We start from the raw sequence: 16,864 nt of genomic DNA on the forward strand, positions 1-16,864 counted from the left end.
GTAAATCAGCCCCTTTGTGTCCGCTTTCATTTCTCCTTAAACATTTACAGGTAACTACCAGAAAGAAAGAAACATTTAAGAAAAAGAAAAAAGCAAAGTTTATTGAAAGCACGTGCCTCCAGACCCAAGGTGGTTCCTAAGTTGATGGAGCAATTCAGATACCATTATTCTTTATTTCTATATAGAAATGCAGAGTAGGCCCTCTTGTCCAGGACTTGTCCAGGGTTCTTGGACTTGATGTGATTAATACCATATATTGGGCTGGAGTAGAGTGATGAAGACTGATAGTCATAAAGGACCCCCTTTATGACTATCAGTCTTCATCACTCTACTCCAACCCAATATATGGTAGTAATCACATCAAGTCTAAGAACCCTGGACAAGTGGAAGGAAAAACCTAAAAAGGCATCATCAGCTAGGGGTAATCTTGGGTAAGTCAATACATCCACATTTATATGGAGTATACATAATAGGGAAAGGTGACCATACACTGGCCAAAGTTCCCCAGTGTCTCACTGGTCTTCCTACAGACTGAACAGATGCATAACATAAGAATGACCAAACATGCTATGCCCTATCTATTGTTCTGTTTTGGCTGATCGGAACAGCATTTATGAAAAGGAGGTGCAGCTCATCTTCACTTCCTTCTGAATGCACTGGCCAACATGGTGCAACAGCAGATGAAATGTCTCTCATGTCCAAGCATTAAATGACTGATATGTGGTACAGAGATATCAGTTGGGACTGTCCACCTAACATACACCTACAATAATCATACTAAACCTTGGAACTTATGGAACATTTATGGCCAACTGAAACCAGATGATCACCTCTGCCTCTATTGACTACAAATATCCAGCTTGTACATGCAATAACTGCTGCATCGTTGCTTCAGTTCTGGTAAACCACATCAGCCAATCAGGAGGCAGAATTTACTGGTCTTCCCTTTAAAAGCAAACAACTTGGTGCTATGGGTTACTAGACCTGAAGCAGTTTGCACCTTGTACTACCACAGTTGTGTCATTCACAATAGATTGTAAGTTCTACGGGGCAGGGACCTCCATCCTCTTGTGTCTTTGCAACTGTATCTTGTATTTATTTGTGCTTATTGTAATACTTTGTATTTATCTATTTTAATACCCCTGTTTATATTAATGTATTTTACTGTACAGCGCTGCGTACATAAGTAGCGCTTTATAAATAAAGTTATACATACATACATACAATAGGCTATTGAATAATTCACAGAACTGGAAGAACTGACTGTAGATACCATTTAGTTGGCCATTGCCTATTTGTTTTTTTTTTGAAACATGAAGCATACATTTATATCTGGGCTGATATGTACACGTCATATATATTTATTAGCCAACATGGGTGCAAGTCGTCCCCCTCTTCAGCTTAAGTTATTCAATTCCAACTTCCGTCATAACCTGCCAGAGCATCTAGAAGGTTCCAACCTCTCCCATCCCTAGATACAAATGAAAACTCTTTGAGAAACAAAGACGCAAACCTAATATTAAATGTTAAAATCAATCATCCGTGCACAGTACACGTGAACATGAGAAATCCATTGGCATCCAAACATCTGTTTTTCCATAAAAGTGGTAGAAAACAGCAGAGGAATGGATGGTTTGCCGATTATTTTCACTTGTGCCATTTTTTTTTTGCGCATAGACAGAGTGAAACGGAATATTATGCCACTCAACACCTTGAGCCATTATGTCACTGGAAGTGAACTGAAAACTCAAGTTACAATATAAAAAATAAAACCCTTAGTCTTTGCCTTGGTAAAAAGAAAATTCCGTTCATCATCTTCTTTTAAACAAGAGATACAGTTTCAGTATTCTGTGTCAGGTCTATTCTGTAATTTTTCCCTGAATAATGTATGATTTCTAGTTTAATTACTTGCTTAATTATCTTTAGTTTGTTTCAAAGCCCCGAGCAACTACTGTTGCTTGATTGATTAGAAAATTGCTTCCAGTTGTAGAAATCTATTTCCTCTGGTTTCCTTGGCAGTGGTGGCCGACCGTCCTCCTCCAGTCATTCGTCAGGGACCCGTGAATCAGACAGTAGCTGTTGATGGCACCTTAATAATGAACTGTATCGCCAGCGGCATTCCTGTTCCCACAATCCACTGGAGAAAGGACGGGATCCTGATACCGACCCAAGACTCTCGCATTAAACAGCAGGACTCAGGAGCTCTGCAGATCCGTTACGCCAAGGTAATGCTTCATATGTCACTCACATCACGCCTTCCTCTTGTCTCTGGCAACTTGCTCTAAATGATATAAAGTTAATCAATGGGAAAGCTGCCTGAGGCCCTTGCACTAATTTAATTAACTTACAGAAACGAGACGTAGGGATAAAGTGAAAGGTCAGCGTTTCCGCTTGCTCATACCTGCGTGATGTGACATTCACAGGCAAAGATACTGTCATGGAACAATTAATTGTACTGCCTTATAGCTTTCTTACATTTATCTAATGCATTTGTTCTAAATTTAATTTATTTTTTTTCTCTTTATCGTAACTTTTATCCCAGAAAAGTTCCCAAAAACATGCTCCAAAAATAACAGGAAAGAAGTCAGCTCTAGATCTAGTATCCCATAGCAACCAATTAGATGCTTTCTTCTTTCAGAAATGCTACTGACTAGTTTGTTACTAGACTTGGAGCCAATGTTGCATCTGGTAACTTCTACGTGGGGTTAGATCTAGTGGTACTTCCATCTGGCTGCAGGTTTAAATATCCAAGCTGGGGACCATATTACCCCTTAGGCACACCTTACAAGTTTTCCATAAGTTTCTTCACTCTTGTACTTGTCCAGTGGTACAGCAGCCCTGCAAGAATCGCTTTCTCCACCCATATAATTCTCTATAATGTGACCCCACGCTAGGTCCATCTCTATTTTTGTTTACTAATATAATAGATGGCCTGCAGGGGCATAGTGATCAGAGTAGCCTCCATGGATGTTCCTTTTTCCCTCAGCGGACAAAGTGCCCTGTACATTGGGCAAGAAATTAAACTTTTATCCAGGGATGAGTTTCTTGTTGTCATAGGGATTTTCCTACTGCCAGACTGTGTTGTTATTAGACTGTTGCTTATGTGACCTGGTGGAACAAACAGTTCAGTAAATAGTCTCTGGGCAGCCATGCTTTGCTAAAGAAAAGTGAAATTATTCAGATGGAATCAGTGCAATTGGTGAAATGATTAGGACAGTGACGGGGAAGGGGTGCCTTGACGATTGCTTGAAAGGGCAAGTACAGACACTAGTCATGCCACGTGGCAGTATCCATGTGCTATTGCCCCAAGCCAGTTAGTGTCCAGTTTGCACCAATTCTGTCTTCTTTAATACTTTCATATATTCACTTCTCTCCTTTTTTCTCTGCAAAATGCTTTTCCCCCTTCTCTTTTGAATTTAATCCTCAATTACTTTCAGCTTCCCATCCATAACATGTAATTACGTTTTCAGTGCCAAGCAGCGGTTCTAAGCTATTGAAATTGCTGTGTCAGTGTGTATATTGCCGTCCTAACACCCACATATTATATTGTTACACTCATTTGAACGACATCTCGAATAAACTCAGGCACAATACACAGCACCGGATGAGGCACTGCTCAGCCCGACTCCAAGCTGATACATTCATAGAAGCTGGCCCTGTATTGCAATGCCTGTCCCCCTGATTTAAACCAAGTAATTGTATTTGTTATTGTGTAATTAGGCAGGTATAGGTAATTATTCAACTGTACACATAATGCAATGTGGCACTTGTCATGAAACAAATTGACGCTTAGGAAATAGAATGGTGCCCCTGCTATGCCAAAGTGCTTACTGTTAGATAGCCATGGAATTACTTTTTTCATGTTGATAAGTGCCCAATACTCCCCAAACACTAACCTGAGACTTTTCTTTTCAGCTGAGTGATACCGGTCGGTACACCTGCACTGCCTCCACTACTAGCGGGGAAGCAAACTGGAGCGCGTACATAGAAGTCCAAGGTAATGGATCAGCATCTTGTCCAATAAAAATAAGACCATGAAGCTCTGAGAGGTGCCAACACACATGCTGTAGCTCACAATAAGCAACTGAAACATATTTTGGTCTCCATAGTGATGAATATGGAATATTTGACGTTAAAGGGCCAATAAACCCTTTTTTCATTTTTAAAATTGCCCAAGATCTTCACTGTTCTTAGGCTTTCTGGCCATAATCTTTATAAGCTTGACCCAAAGCCTTTGTATTATTAGGAGGAGCTCTCTAGACTTGTTCATGGCCTGTACAGAGATATACATAACCACTATGTACTCTATATACTAAGCACACCTGAGTAAGCATAGCTGCACTTTGTACATAGCTACTACAGCAGCCTCTTGGTGGTACCATTTATGGTCATTCCCTGATCTCTGGATCTTCTGGAAGTTAGGTAGGATGTACTGAAATGTGTTATAAATAAGATAAAATAATAAAAATACTTTCTTTGTTAGAATTTGGAGTTCCGGTTCAACCACCCAGAGCCACTGATCCCAACCTGATTCCAAGTGCTCCATCAAAACCAGAAGTCACGGACGTCAGCAAAAATACTGTAACTTTATCCTGGCAGCCAAACCTCAACTCAGGTGCTACTCCTACGTCGTACCTCATAGAGGCCTTCAGGTACTCACAACCATATTCCTTCACTAATATATTGCATGCACAGTACATGTTGTAGTGTATTTTGAATTTCCAATGCAGTATTATAGTATGCCATTGCTGGGAACCTCCAGAAGGATCACATATGATCTAAATAGTTTTCAATATAAGTCTTTACCTGGATGGAGACCCTCCCACAGCCTGCTTCAGTGCATCAAATGTGTAGGCCATGGTTCTGTGGGAATATGGCACTTATTTCTATTCCTTACCTAAAGACTTGGACTTTGGTTGGGAGTATATGCCAAAAATGTGATTAGATGGCCATGTCCTCGGACTACATTTACAACCTCAAATAGGAGAATGAATGTAGAAGGTTAGGAGCCAACGTGCACAGATCCATAGAAAGGGCCCTGCTGACAACAGTTTTTTCTTTATCTAGCCATGCGTCTGGAAGCAGCTGGCAAACAGTGGCAGAAAATGTCAAGACCGATTCCTTTGCAGTTAAAGCACTGAAGCCCAATGCAATCTACCTCTTCCTCGTGAGAGCAGTAAACGCATACGGATTAAGTGATCCAAGCCAAATATCCGATCCTGTAAAAACACAAGGTAACCGCAATGGAGAGTTAGTGGGTGAGTCCTATCATCAGTAATGAGTCTGGGGCTTCCCTGATGAATGAGGACTATATGAAGTGGAAAGCCTCACAGGGTGAGATTCTAGGCAGAATGGTGGCATCAAGGGTCAAGGACAGGACCTTGTACCTTTACTTGATGGTAACTAGCTTGTTGGTGACAAAGTACTCCTATTGGCTCCACATTACAGAAGATTACTCCAGGTTCCCGAGCATTCTAGATACTAGCTTCCATACCTGCATTTGTATGTTTCAGCATAACATTACCAATGTGGAACCATATTTACCATATTATCCATTGCAGATATTCCTCCTACAAGTCAAGGAGTGGATCACAAACAGGTGCAGAGAGAACTGGGCGATGTTGTGCTACACCTTCATAACCCAACAATACTTTCCTCTTCCTCCATCGAAGTACATTGGACTGTAAGTACACAAGAGCTAGATTAAAGTATTAGCCACGTGCATCGGGTCACTTTGTCCTGAAGCCAAAGCCTTTTATATATAATATTATTGAACTGTTAGTGGTTATATATGCTTCCTGACACGCTGAGCCCTTCAGTTTTCCTGGCAGCATTTATGACTCATTGTTATGAAAATCCCGCCGAAAGTCAATAGTCTGAAGCACATGGAGTTGACCTTGCTAATGTCATGCTCATGAAACTTCCCTAGGTGGACCAGCAATCACAGTACATCCAAGGATACAAGATCCTCTACAGGCCAAGCGCAGAGAATCGAGGCGAATCTGCATGGTCCATATTTGAAGTCAGGACTCCGGCCAAAAACAGCGCAGTTATTCCTGAACTGAGAAAAGGCGTTAACTACGAGATCAAAGCCCGCCCCTTTTTTAATGAGTTTCAAGGAGCTGATAGTGAAGTGCGGTTCGCTAAGACAATGGAAGAAGGTACGGGGTTCCACACTTGTCTCCACTTGTTATTGGAGAAGGTTAATCCCTAGGCATGATCAGGCCCAGTTAGGGAACTGGTTGGTACAGGAATCATATAACCTCTGTCTCTCATTAAGGGGCTCCCTTATGCCAGTGGAGTGACCCCTTCTGCCCCATCAGCTGCTCTTTAAGAAGAGTGTGCCTTCACCTAATTACAAGTAGACTTGAAGAGCTTCAGGCTTTGGAGATGCCTGGTCCATCCTGCATTAAAAATAAATACACTTCAGTATGTTTTACACCAGTGATCCCCAACCAGTGGTTTGTGAGCAACATGTTGGTCCCCAACCCCTTGGATGTTGCTCCCAGTGGCCTCAAAGTAGGTGCTTATTTATGAATTTTTGGCTTGGAGGCAAGTTTTGGTTGCATTAAAACCAGTTGTATTTCCAAGCAGAGCCTCCTGTAGGCTGACAGTCCCCATAGGAACTACTGAATAGCCAATCACAACCCTTATTTGGCACCCTCATGAACATTTTTCATGCTTGTGTTGTTCCCCAACTCTTTTTACATTTAAGTGTGGCTTAAAGTTTGGGGTTGGGGGATCCTTGTTTTACACTATTAAATGTAAACTAGTTACGGTGTGTATGAGTTTGTAGCAGCATGGGTAAATGTCAGCTGATCTGGGGTGCAAAAGCATTATATTTTGATGAAGGGCTGTTTTCTATATAGTCTGTACTTGCAGAAGGATCACTGGGAAAATCCAGTCCAATCAGACTCATTATGATTGGTTGATAGCAATGTGAATGGGGAACCTTTAGTAGTGCATGCATATTGACCTAGTAATAGAGGGGCCATCATTGGTTGTTATTTAACTCCCAGTTGGCAGCTTACTGAACCATGGCAGATTTAAAAAAACAAAAAAACACATTGGACATTGGGAATATGTCCTGCCAACAGGTCTGCATAGGTCCTGTTCTGACTCAGTTACTGGCTGGGGGCCAAACAGCTCGATTTGGCTCACAAGCCAGGTAATAAAATGAGGCAGAGATATGCTTTTTTGGTGGCCTCATTTAACAAATGGATCTTCCATGTGCGTCTAGCTTTACAGGTCAAGCAGCCTAATGTTGCTGGGAGCATACAGCCTGATTGTGGCGGGTACAGCGGGAGTATCCTCTGAACATGGCAGGAGTCCCGTCCGTGTGGCTGTAGAACAATGGCGGCACTTTCCCTGGCTGCTCGGTGTTAGTGTAACGCACAGATGCCCTACTTGTGGCCCTCCGGCCCTTGTTAACAGAGCCGCACCTTATCTCTCCTGCTTTGTTCATTCCCTTTGGGCTCCTGCCATCGTTCTACAGTTTTCTTCCCCATAGATAAGTCAGAGGCTTGGCACGGCTGTTTGTAACCCTATAGGTGTCTCAGTGCTGATTAGATGCCAGGCTTCTTATTGGCTCCCAACCTCTGTATTCTCAAACTAATTCCTTTAATGGTGAAATTTCCCATTTCTGAACTTCCCCTCAATATAGTTACATAGTTACATAGGGTTGAAAAAAGACCAGAGTCCATCAAGTTCAACCCATCCAAGTAAATCCAGCACACACAACCCACACCTACCAATCTATACACTCACATACATAAACTATATATAAATATGTCTTAAAAACTGGCAGAATCTTACATATGTTTAACCAGATGCAGCCTTGTTTGTTCAGTATCAGAAACAGGCACTCATTTATCTTCTCCTTAAACAGCACCCAGTGCTCCCCCGCAGAGCGTTACTGTAACCAAGAATGATGGGAATGGAACTGCTATTGTTGTGGCATGGCAGCCTCCCCCTGAAGATACTCAGAATGGGATGGTCCAGGAATACAAGGTAAATCCAGTTCAGGGAACCTATTAACTCTCTCCACTAAAAGCAGATTGCATGGAATATTATATAATGTAAAGCTGTCGCTCCTTGGGTTTAATTGGGGTTTGTTTGTTTTTTTGGTCTAGAAAGGAACACAGACGGATTCTGGACAATAAATTTTATTCTGTATCTGTCTGTATTTCTATCTATATGAAAGAATGCACCCAATAATTTTAAAATGATATAGATCATATGAATTAAAGGTTATAAAACACAAAAATCATTCATGTGAGACAGACATAACTAAAAAGGATTATAACTCATAATCATTACTAAGAAAGTATTATAATTGATGACATGACTACAGAATTACAGGTATGGGCTCCCTAATCCGGAAACCCATTATCCAGAAAGTTCCGAATTAGGGAAAGGCCATCTCCCTTAGACTCCATTATAAGCAAATCGTTTATTTTTCTCTGTTATAATAAAACAGAACGTTGTACTTGATCCCAACTAAGATATAATTACCCCTTATTGGGGGCAGAACAGCCCTATTGGGTTTATTTAATGGTTAAATGATTCCCTTTTCTCTGTAATAATAAAACAGTACCTGTACTTGATCCCAACTAAGATATAATTACCCCTTATTGGGGGCAGAACAGCCCTACTGGGTTTATTTAATGGTTAAATGATTCCCTTTTCTCTGTAATAATAAAACAGTACCTGTACTTGATCCCAACTAAGATATAATTACCCCTTATTGGGGCAGAACAGCCCTATTGGGTTTATTTAATGGTTAAATGATTCCCTTTTCTCTGTAATAATAAAACAGTACCTGTACTTGATCCCAACTAAGATATAATTACCCCTTATTGGGGGCAGAACAGGCCTATTGGGTTTATTTAATGATTAAATGATTCCCTTTTCTCTGTAATAATAAAACAGTACCTGTACTTGATCCCAACTAAGATATAATTACCCCTTATTGGGGGCAGAACAGCCCTATTGGGTTTATTCAATGGTTAAATGATTCCCTTTTCTCTGTAATAATAAAACAGTACCTGTACTTGATCCCAACTAAGATATAATTACCCCTTATTGGGGGCAGAACAGCCCTATTGGGTTTATTTAATGGTTAAATGATTCCCTTTTCTCTGTAATAATAAAACAGTACCTGTACTTGATCCCAACTAAGATATAATTAATCCTTATTGGAGGCAAAACAATCTTATTGGGTTTCATTAATGTTTTACTGATTTTTTAGTAGACTTAAGGTATGGAGATCCAAATTACGGAAAGACCCCTTATCCGGAAAACCCCAGGTCCTGAGCATTCTGGATAACAGGTCCCATACCTGTATAACTGATGACATTACTAAGAAAGAATTATCGTTTGAAAAAGGCAAAATAGGAAAGAAACATTGGCTCCCTGGAACTGCATGGGACGGCACTTATGTTTAGCGCTGCTCTCTGATTGGCTCAATGCATCGTTCCATTCATGCGCACAACCCCCAAGGTTTCATATTTCCTCTTGGGTCAACATTGTGTGCCCTAAACCAGACGGTGTGGCCAAAAGGTCCATTTCTGCAGCTGCAGTTACATGACGGCAAGTTTCCAGGCAGCCAGAGACTGAGATCATGGGAGTGGTAGTCTGACCGCAGTCAGAAAGCCGCACATTACCCACAAGTCACTGCTCCCTGCACCAGCAGCTCCTCAAAGTGAGAGCGCTAAGAGCCGTCATGGAAATATGAAACTGTTAAGTAGAAGCCGAGTTTATGGCAATAAATACATTTTTATTGTTTGAAGGGAAAGTTGTTGAAATAGAGTTAGTCTTTATATAAACGGCTTTACCTTATAAAAAAGGGGGAAAATCGCCAGCTTACAACTAAAATAGCACCTGAAAGTTACTTTATTAAATCGTTTTGCTAGAAAAAAAATAGCTAAATCAGCTAAATGTACTGTAAAATGTAACATTTCCAGTGATTCATTTCTCTTCCAAAAATAATTGAAAACAAATGTTAGTCGAAAGAGATTCTTCTCTAAGTGGAAATCTGGCTCCATCTAGTGGGCAAAGAGAAGAATGGTCATTAGATAAGTGTGTCCCTTCTCCATGGGATTGCAGTTAGTTTCCCCCCTTAATTTAATAAGGAAAGTCATTACAATAGAGAAAATCAGCTGATAATTATAAACTGGGGCTCATATATCAATACAGGGCAAATTTGCAGCTGGGCAGCAACCCACTGATCGACAAATGAGCCTTACTGACATTGATCCTTACTAATTTATCTTTTCTAAAGGTTTGGTGCCTGGGGAATGAGAGTCGCTATCACATAAACAAGACTGTCGATGGCTCTACCCTTTCCGTGGTCATCCCGTCCTTAGTCCCTGGTATCAAATACAGCGTGGAGGTGGCAGCCAGCACGGGCGCAGGATCCGGTGTGAAAAGTGAACCCAACTACATCCAGTTAGGTGAGTCCGGCCCTCCTGTACATCCCATAATATGCTCTTATAATGACTTTACTGTCTTTCTATTCACACCAATATGGTTCTTCTGTTATTTAAAATATGGTATGTGGGGTTTGGTTTCCTCTTGCATTTCTAGCTTTCTTATCTCAGTCGCAAAGCTTTCCACAGCAGAGGGTTGCCAACTGATGGACCAATCACCCTCTAAAGCAGGAGATATTATAAAAGATTGCATTAGGTCTAGTATCCTGTAGCAATGTGATTGGTTGCTATGGGTTACTGGACCTTACCATGAAGTGAATCAGGCATTCATTACATGCATTGACAGCAATATTACACTGTTTTTGCATCTTACAGATTGCACAGTGTTCAAAATTGCCCCTTTATTGGTAATCATCAGGCCCCACCTATGGTACTGACCCACAAGTTCCTCAGCCACGTCCTGACCATTCAGAGCAATGGAAGGGCAATTTTCAGCTTTTTTAAATTGCATTCCCATGAAAAGCTGAAAGCTCATTGGTTGCTATGTTTTGCTGAGCTGTTCACACATCGGTTTGTATACACTTGTGTTTAAATGGATGTAGAAACTGGACTAAATCCTTACTAGGCCATAGTTAGATCCTTACCAGAAACGACCACAAGAGGGAGACATTTCCTTATAAATTGTTTCCAGGATTCCTGTGGTATGTTTGCTTGCCATCATTTCCATATATTAGAAAAGTAGTGATGCCCAGGGTGTATCTGCACCACCCTTGCTCAATCAAAACTTCACTCAGTTGTCAGTGGCTGCTGGGATTTGTAGTTCAACAGCAGGCGGAAGAACACCCATGGGTTATAATGTTATGTTGCTGTTGGGAGGTGGGCCGGTGGCTAGTCAGTAGCTCTCTCCTTTATGTTGTTATTCTTGAAATGAAATTGATATAAATTTTTTTAAGCCCCTGGATTTCAAGGGTAAATTCCTGTTGTCTCAACGATAGCAGCTCGTCCCAGTTTCCCCCCGTCTCCCCCGCGGTCTCAGCTGTGTGGAAACAAAAGAAGGAGAAGGAAGGGAGATTTAAATTCATTAGCCACGGTGCAGTTTATAGGGCCAGGCCCATCTGGCACTTCAGTAGAACCTGACTCGGCCGCCTTAATAAACCCTGAACCTGCCTGGCTCAGCCTGCTGCAAATGAGCGTGAAATTGGTAAAGCCGACACGTACAGAGGGGCTTATTAGGCAGCAAAGGCTCAGCTTCAACAAACAGTGAGACTGGGAAGGGCCCTAGAGATCAGAGGCGCTGCACCTTCGGTATTCAGTATGTCACGGCTCAGGGTGAATGGACCTGCACAATATGGGCTTCCAGGGACCTGTACTGTACTTTCATTGTAAGCTCTACGGGGCAGGGACCTCCTTCCTACTGTGTCTTATACCACATGGCACTTATATATATATTTATTGTATTTATTTATTATAACACTTGTCCTCCCTGTGTGTAATTTTGTATTCTGTAAGATTGTACAGCGCTGCATACCCTTGCGGCGCTTTATAAATAAAGTTATACATACATACATACATACTGTGCTTATCCATGTTACTTAGGGGTAAATTTCGCCACACATCGGCAGGCTTCACCGTGTAAAAAACTGCATAAAATCGGCTTAATTTTTGTATAAATTTTTTCTTCCACCAGAACTTACATAAGATAACGACATCAAATCTGGCATTTGGATACTTGTGCCTCTCCCATTGGGAAGCAATTGGAGGGTTATCCTTGGCTCTTTGATCTTAGGCAGTGACCAACCACTTGGGAACATGGCAAAAAGCGATCACATGATTGGCAGGGGCATTGATAGGGTTTGGCAATTACCCCTCTAGGCAACAGAAATGCCATTTCCCATTTACCAGGCACAGAAACACATACAGACTGGCAGAAAGCAGGGCACCTATATCACCAATCCAAATGCAGCACCCATTACTGGGAGTCACAAGGTGCCACTCTCTGTGCCGCTGGTGCCCAGTGCCACATGATGCAGCCTGCACCCAATACACTAGTCATGTGACTGTATTTTAGCACAACTAACGCAAAAAATGTTGCCATGAGTAGCGACAGGGGCTGGAATTGTGCAATAGTGATGTGTGGTTTGAATGGTGTGAATCAGGTGTGACTATATATAAATAGTAATGGCCGAAGGACAAAGTCAAGCCAAATCTGCCTGACCTGCAGGGCCGGCCCTAAGCATTGCTATTCTGGAATAGTAAATGAGATTTAATGCCTTTAAAGAATCGGGTCCAGGGTTCTGCCCAGGCCCCTTTAGCTGAGGGCATTGGCTGTCATTTTTTTGTAAGCCCCCAAAGTCCCCAACCTTGATAGAATCCTCTTGCAGAAGCCCCCAGTGCTAGCGTGGGCGAGGGGCCAGGGCTTTGAGATTCATTGTAGCACCATGAAGTTGCACTGCTCTCAGTCTATTCATCAGCTCCCCTTAGTGAGAGCCCTATGGGCTTGTTATGGAGTCGGATCCCAGAGCACTTTGTGGCTGATGCCGGCTGCACTTCTATTTCCCAAGACAAGTTTAATCATCCCGGCCGTATATCTCCTATCCTGGGCACACAGAGACAGACACGGGGCCTTTATTGCTCTTACTTAAGTTTAATGCATAGGCTGAACGCTCGCGCCAAGTGCTAAATGCTTATAGGAAGCTCTTGTAAAGCCGTTTAGATTTACTAGCACTTAATTTTACAGCGCAGAATGCACAGAAATGGGCCTTGTTGCTCGGCCAGTCCATCACAATTTATTGAAAAAAGCTCGGAAGATTGATAGGGATGTCCTTTTCCGATTGCCTCTTTCTTGCTGGGAGAACCAGTGCATTTCAGAAGAACTACGGAAAGTGGTCAGAGCCACAAAGGAAATTACACTTTATGTCTAAGGGACCTTATGCCGCTTTGTTTTATGGGTGCTACTCCATTTTGGAGTGCAGAGACCTGGGGCTAACCCCCTGAATATAATTTAGTGTGGTGTATTTGTGAGGGACAGGCAGGGTTGACATGTGGGCATCTCCCCTACCCATTTCCTAAATTGCACATCAATCAGACCTGCCCCCCCCCCCCAGTCTCTCATAAATCCCCTGATAATTTGATATATTTTGAACACTCTACCTCTCCTTCTACACGTTTACATATATATAGAGAAAAGGAAATACATACATCGATACATCTATAGTCTGATCTTAGAAGTAGATAGAAAGAATACTTAAGGTGCCCATACACGGTAAGAGCCACTCCCCAAATGAGCGCATCTTCTCCCTATATCACCTAAGGAGGGCAATATCGGGCTAGTTGGATTGTTTGACCCTAGGGCCAAATGATGGAATTACAATGGCAGGCATAGGCGCAGTCGGACCAAGCACTGCATCAATGAGCTCATACGGTCCCTGATCCGATGGAAATTCAAACCCGCCCAATAGAGATCTTGCCAATTTTAGACCAGATGTCATTGGGTAGACCATTCTGGGGGGACCCATACACAGGCAGATAAGCCGCTAATCCGTTTGACCCAAACGGGTAGCTGAAATCTGCACCTTTAGAGAGTTTAGGACCACCCTGGGCAGACACAGCAATATAAATAGCGAAAGCAGCAGCTAAGGAAGCCAAGCTATGGCCATGAATTAGATTATGAAGGACACATTGTATTTATTTCTCTACATATATCTGTGCTTCTCATTGTTCCCTGGCGGGTTCAGGTACGTTGGGCCTGGGTGCATCAGTGCTGCCATTCACACTAACGGCACAAACATAACGGGTTAGAAAGCAGATCCATAAGATAGATGATAGTGACTCTGGCAAGCATAGATATATATATATATATATATATATACATGTTATAGGAGCAAGTGGTATAGAGAGGGCGCTGATACTGCCCTGTACTCTCATTCTGTTCTGCTCAGCTGGAGGCCCATACACTGGATGTGGCTCTAAAAGAGATAGTTGTGGCCCCAAGTCTTCCCAGACCATCCATAGACTTTTCTTATATGGAACCAGGAATTTCTTAAACTCCCTATCCCCAATAGCTGCTATAGGGTTCGATCGGCCCTTGGCATTAAAATAGTTTCAAATAGTATTCCTCACATAATGACTGTATTCTGTTGCTTTTTTGTTGTTACTGTTTCATTTAGTTTCATTTTCCTCCTTTTCATATACAAGCGCTATGCACTAGCCAACTGTTACCATGTTATAGCAGCATGAATGAAACAGAGATGATGATAGATAGATAAATGATAGATAGATAGACAGACAGACAGACAGATAGATAGATAGATAGATAGATAGATAGATAGACAGACAGACAGACAGACAGACAGATAGATAGATAGATAGATGATTGATAGATGATAGATAGATAGATAGATAGATAGATAGATAGATAGATGATAGATAGATAGATAGATAGATAGATAGATAGATAGATAGATGATAGATAGATAGATAGATAGATATATGAATAGATGATAGATAGATAGATAGATAGATAGATAGATAGATAGATAGAAGATTGATAGATGATAGATAGATAGATAGATAGATAGATAGATAGATAGATAGATAGATGATAGATAGATAGATAGATAGATAGATAGATATATGAATAGATGATAGATAGATAGATGATTGATAGATGATAGATAGATAGATAGATAGATAGATAGATAGATGATAGATAGATAGATAGAAGATAGATAAATGAATAGATGATAGATAGATAGATAGATAGATGATAGATAGATAGATAGATGATTGATAGATGATAGATAGATAGATAGATAGATAGATGATTGATAGATGATAGATAGATAGATTGATAGATAGATAGATAGATAGATAGATGAATAGATGATAGATATATGGATAGATAGATAGATGATAGATAGATAGATAGATAGATAGATAGATAGATAGATGATAGATAGATAGATGATAGATAGATGAATAGATTATAGATAGATGATAGATAGATAGATAGATAGATAGATAGATAGATAGATGAATAGATTATAGATAGATAGATAGATAGATAGATAGAATGAATGGTTTAGTTACAGTTAGACATTGTTCAAGTGAATAAATACTAATTAAGCACATTGGGAGAGATGTCAGATCCCCTGCGTCCCCCCCCCCTTGCATTATGTGCCGCCACCGCCGCTCTTTTACTTGACCTTCATTTTTATTGTAGAATAGGCGAGTGTTGCCCTTGTCATCCTCACATCTCCTGCCCGAGCTCTTCATTGTGAAAGGGAGTCCATATGTTGACAGGGCTTTTCAGAATGTCTTCTTGTCCTGTCACATCTTTCTCATGTGTGGCCTTGGAACGTGTGTAATTAACATATATATTACCTTGGTTAGGGGCTCTGTCTGCGGCACCCACTCATACTGATTGCGAGGGATGGAAAGGGGGTGTAGATGTTGCACTGACGGTGCTGGTCATCAACCTGAGCTTCTCCAACTGTTGCCATAGAGAAGGCCATAGTGTTAGATAGCTTTGTACATACCGTGTGATAGCACTTAGACACAATGCCAGACACACACACACACACACATTCTGCTGATACATATGTTCCATACGGTGAGTGGTTGGTTTGTGTTTTGTGTGAGACAATGAGTTATCTTCTGCTGCCCAAGAGCTTCAGGTGTCCCTAGTCATACCTAGCATTCTCACCAATATGTATGCTGGCCAATTAGATCCATCCATTCATGGTGCCAATGGGTAACTAGAATTGTTATGGGTAACTAGAATTTCTGCCATGATGATAAAATGCTTAGGAGCATAGAAATTGGGGACCCCATACCTTTAGCTGGAAGACCTTCACATAAACATTGCCAAAATCTGCAGTTGGGAAGATCGGCAATAAAAGTAACAAGAAATAAAAATAAAACAAATCTCTGCCTCCCTCTGTTAACACTTTCTCTTGTCAGTGCTCCCTAGTCTTTAACTCCTACATTTCCCGGCATCTTTTCAGCATATACAGGTGTTGTGCCTTCTGGGCATTGGCTTGGAATCAGCATTTCATCCTTCCATTTCCTTATCCCACAGATTCCTTTGGAAACCCGGTGCCTCCGGGGGACCAAGTCAGCCTGGCCCAGCAGATATCCGATGTGGTGAAGCAGCCGGCATTCATAGCAGGGATTGGTGCTGCCTGCTGGATAATCCTCATGGTATTCAGTATCTGGTTGTACCGGCACAGAAAGAAACGCAATGGGCTCACCAGTTCCTATGCTGGAATACGGAAAGGTATGATTTGAGAGGTGTTTATTGCTATATATGTTACTTTTTTAATTTGCTTTTATAAGTGTGCCAAGCAGCAGTTACATATAGTGGGGGGGTGGTTTGAAGAGAGGCCAAGCGGCCAATGGAATCCATAAAAATGTGTTTGGACCAAATGAGCTAC

At 41.5% G+C, this 16,864-nt stretch overlaps 1 protein-coding gene across 9 annotated transcripts in view; it reads left to right on the forward strand.

The window, feature by feature from the left end:
• robo1 (roundabout guidance receptor 1) overlaps nucleotides 1-16,864 on the forward strand; it is a 665,579-nt gene that overhangs the window by 612,579 nt on the left and 36,136 nt on the right. For all 9 annotated transcript variants that reach the window (XM_012956257.3, NM_001102701.1, XM_012956256.3 and 6 more), the window contains 9 exon segments: nucleotides 2,020-2,225; nucleotides 3,916-3,997; nucleotides 4,484-4,652; nucleotides 5,068-5,234; nucleotides 5,562-5,683; nucleotides 5,930-6,161; nucleotides 7,889-8,010; nucleotides 10,283-10,454; nucleotides 16,510-16,707. In XM_012956257.3, the coding sequence (XP_012811711.2) occupies nucleotides 2,020-2,225; nucleotides 3,916-3,997; nucleotides 4,484-4,652; nucleotides 5,068-5,234; nucleotides 5,562-5,683; nucleotides 5,930-6,161; nucleotides 7,889-8,010; nucleotides 10,283-10,454; nucleotides 16,510-16,707 (1,470 nt within the window).

The sequence above is a fragment of the Xenopus tropicalis genome, chromosome 2 (genome assembly GCF_000004195.4).
Source record: "Xenopus tropicalis strain Nigerian chromosome 2, UCB_Xtro_10.0, whole genome shotgun sequence".
NCBI lineage: Eukaryota > Metazoa > Chordata > Amphibia > Anura > Pipidae > Xenopus > Xenopus tropicalis.